This window comes from Hemicordylus capensis, chromosome 6, assembly GCF_027244095.1.
Source record: "Hemicordylus capensis ecotype Gifberg chromosome 6, rHemCap1.1.pri, whole genome shotgun sequence".
Classification (NCBI taxonomy): domain Eukaryota; kingdom Metazoa; phylum Chordata; class Lepidosauria; order Squamata; family Cordylidae; genus Hemicordylus; species Hemicordylus capensis.
The window spans coordinates 99,114,042-99,116,789 of record NC_069662.1 but is presented as its reverse complement, the minus strand read 5'-3'; the positions used below and the strand labels follow the sequence as shown (position 1 = coordinate 99,116,789).

Below are 2,748 nucleotides of genomic sequence, written 5' to 3'. Positions count from 1 at the left end.
ATCACTTCTTCGGGAACAGAGGGGTGGGGGGAATCAATGCTTGAAGCTTGAAACAAGGTCGAATTGGGCAGATTAACTTGTGGCGTTGTGGGAAATAATATTCGGACATTAAAAAGCAAAGAAGTCCACGGTTGTGTAGCCTGGAGATAATTGCGGTGTAAAGACTGAACGGTGATGGTCCCTGAGGAAGATTAACTGCCGTAAAAGGGTTCGAGGAGCGAGATATGTCAGAGATGTGTGGCTTGTACAAGACTTCCTTGTTTCACAGAAGCGAAAATTATCCTTCTGAGGGGAAGCAATAAGCGAGGGACTTCGCTGTATAAGGAAAGAGGGGGAGGGGGGTGCGTGAGGAGATCCTTTGGAGTGACGAAACAAGGGAACTCCTTATTGGTGGGGGAGTGAAAGGGAATCCTGTGGCGAGCCAGGAAGGGAGAAAGACAGGAACTGGCGCGCCCGTTCTCAGGAGCCCCACAGAAGCTACTCATTTGTTGCTGAGCCTGAGGTGGGATTGGCCGCTCCCGGCAGAGTTGAACGAGAGGAGGGGAAGGGAAGGGAAGGGAAAGGAAAGAGAAGGTGGGAGCTGCTGCTATCACTGCTTCTGGCGCGCGCACGCATAGGCACACACACACACACACACACACACACATTCTCTCTCGCCTGCGACAGACTTGCTCCCAGCCCTTCGTCTCCTCTCCCTCCCACCCCCAATCTCTCTGGAAAAGCTTGCAGTCTCTCCTGTTGTCCGCAAATGGAAACTCGCAGCCGTCTCAGCAGCGCCATGCAGCCTCCTTCACCTCCTCAGGCGCTCCTCTAAGTGCATGCCATGCTGCTGCCGCTCCTCCCGGCTCTCCTGGCCGCTTTCGCGCCACCCCACCCATGCCGAGGCTGGTCTCCCTCGGCTGCTTCAGACTCGGGGCAAGAGGAGCCTCCGGAGCTCACGCTGCCGCCCATGAACTTCTCTGCCTCCTCTGCTGCCGCACCAAAGCCCTTGGCAACCGGAGGCGCCCTGGCCGCGGACTTCCATGAAGGGCGCGAAGGAGCGACCGAGGCGGCGGCAGCAGAGGCGGGCGACCCCCGCGCCACCACCAGCGCGGCTCCTGCCGCCGCCGCCCCTTCTCCTGAGCCGCCTCGCCCCGCGCCTCAGCAGCAGCATCCCCGCGAGGAGCCACCGTGCAACATTAGCGTGCAGCGGCAGATGTTGAGCTCGCTGCTGGTGCGCTGGAGCCCGCTGGGCTTCCAGTGTGACCTCGTGCTCTTCTCCACCAGCGGCCCCGGCGGGCGTGCCTTTTTCTCAGCCGCCTTCCACCGCGTCGGGCCACCTCCGCTGCTGATCGAGCACGTTGGGTTGGCCGCCGGCGGCGTCCAGCAGGACCTGCGCCTCTGCGTGGGCTGCAGCTGGGCGCGGGGCAGGCGCGTTGGCCGCCTGCGCCCGGGAGGCTCCAACCCGCCTTCCTCGTCGTCTCCTTCCTCTGCTGCCCTCTTCTCTTCGTCCTCCCTGCCCACGGCGGATCATGGACAGTCGTGGCAGCAAGGGGAGCGGCTCCATTTCTGCTGTCTGGACTTTAGCCTGGAAGAGCTCAAAGGGGACCCCGGCTGGAGGATGAACCGAAAGCCCATCGAGTCCACCTTGGTGGCCTGTTTCATGACTCTGGTCATCATAGTGTGGAGCGTGGCCGCCCTCATCTGGCCGGTGCCCATCATCGCCGGCTTCTTGCCCAACGGCATGGAGCAGAGGAGAAACGTCGCCACCACGGGAAGCACATCTGGGGCAGCTACTGCTGCTAAATGACGCCCCCCCCCCACCCGCTCCCAACTTCCTCCAGTTCGCCTTCGCTTTTACTTGGCTGTCCGATCGAATCCGGGTCGTATCGTTGTTGTGGGCACTAGATGGGCCTCTGAACTGAGGACCTTATAATTTTTTTTGTAATGTTTAAAGGAATATATTTTGTAGATTACGTTAACTGCAGAAGACTGGACTCAGGTGGAAATCTAATAGCTGGAAGGTTTCTCGCCAGTGAATCTTTCTGGGAAACTTCTTACCCCCTGCTTCTAGCCTAATATTAAAAGGGGATTTATAGAGATATTTATCATGTGCTCAAATTGAAAAAATGACCAAAACCTGTGTATTTGCTTTATATATTTAAAAACTCTTTTAAGTCAATATTTTAGTAAACATAGCACACTCAAACAGTGCACTTTGCAGTAGTTGTAAGTCAAGAGAACTTATTTGTTTACTAAAAGAGGAACCTTTTTTGGCAGGATTTAAGTTTGCTAACACTAATATACTCTGTCTGTGTGTGTGTGTATACACACACATACACACACATATGTTATTGGATAACCTGGAATTTAATTATTCTTTTACAACATGTGTGTTTCTAATTGGAGATAATGTATGATTACTATCGTGAGTCTGTTGGATTATAAATACATTGATTTTCTTTGTTGGTGTTTAAATTTTGCTTGGTCTGTTTTGCTAATAGCAGTTTTGTATGATATAAATCTTATTAATTTTCAAAGCAAACCAGATCTAGGTTTGAGCAGAGGCTATGATCTGTTTTCATTTATAATTATTTCTCAGTAGTTATTATTGAACTCACTTCAGCTTCTGATTTGTTTACCAAGGAGTTAATTGAATGTTGAAATGAGTCCCTAGTTTCTGGCAGGAATTGTGGACTCACCTCCCTTTATCCCTAATAAAACAATAACAATAGTAAACAATAGCAGGGTCCTATCTTGGTGGGTGAG

At 52.4% G+C, this 2,748-nt stretch overlaps 1 protein-coding gene across 1 annotated transcript; it reads left to right on the top strand.

Annotated features, from left to right (window-relative positions):
- Positions 1–390: 390 nt before the first annotated feature.
- Positions 391–2,457, top strand: TMEM158 (transmembrane protein 158). Its single transcript, XM_053264971.1, has one exon. It carries the CDS (start codon positions 824–826, stop codon positions 1,787–1,789), a length of 966 nt encoding a protein of 321 aa, XP_053120946.1. The 5' UTR covers positions 391–823; the 3' UTR covers positions 1,790–2,457.
- Positions 2,458–2,748: the final 291 nt, after the last annotated feature.

Bases quoted from the DNA above. Each gene is read 5' to 3' on its own strand.
- TMEM158 (XM_053264971.1), top strand. From the start codon at position 824: ATGCTGCTGCCGCTCCTCCCGGCTCTCCTGGCCGCTTTCGCGCCACCC.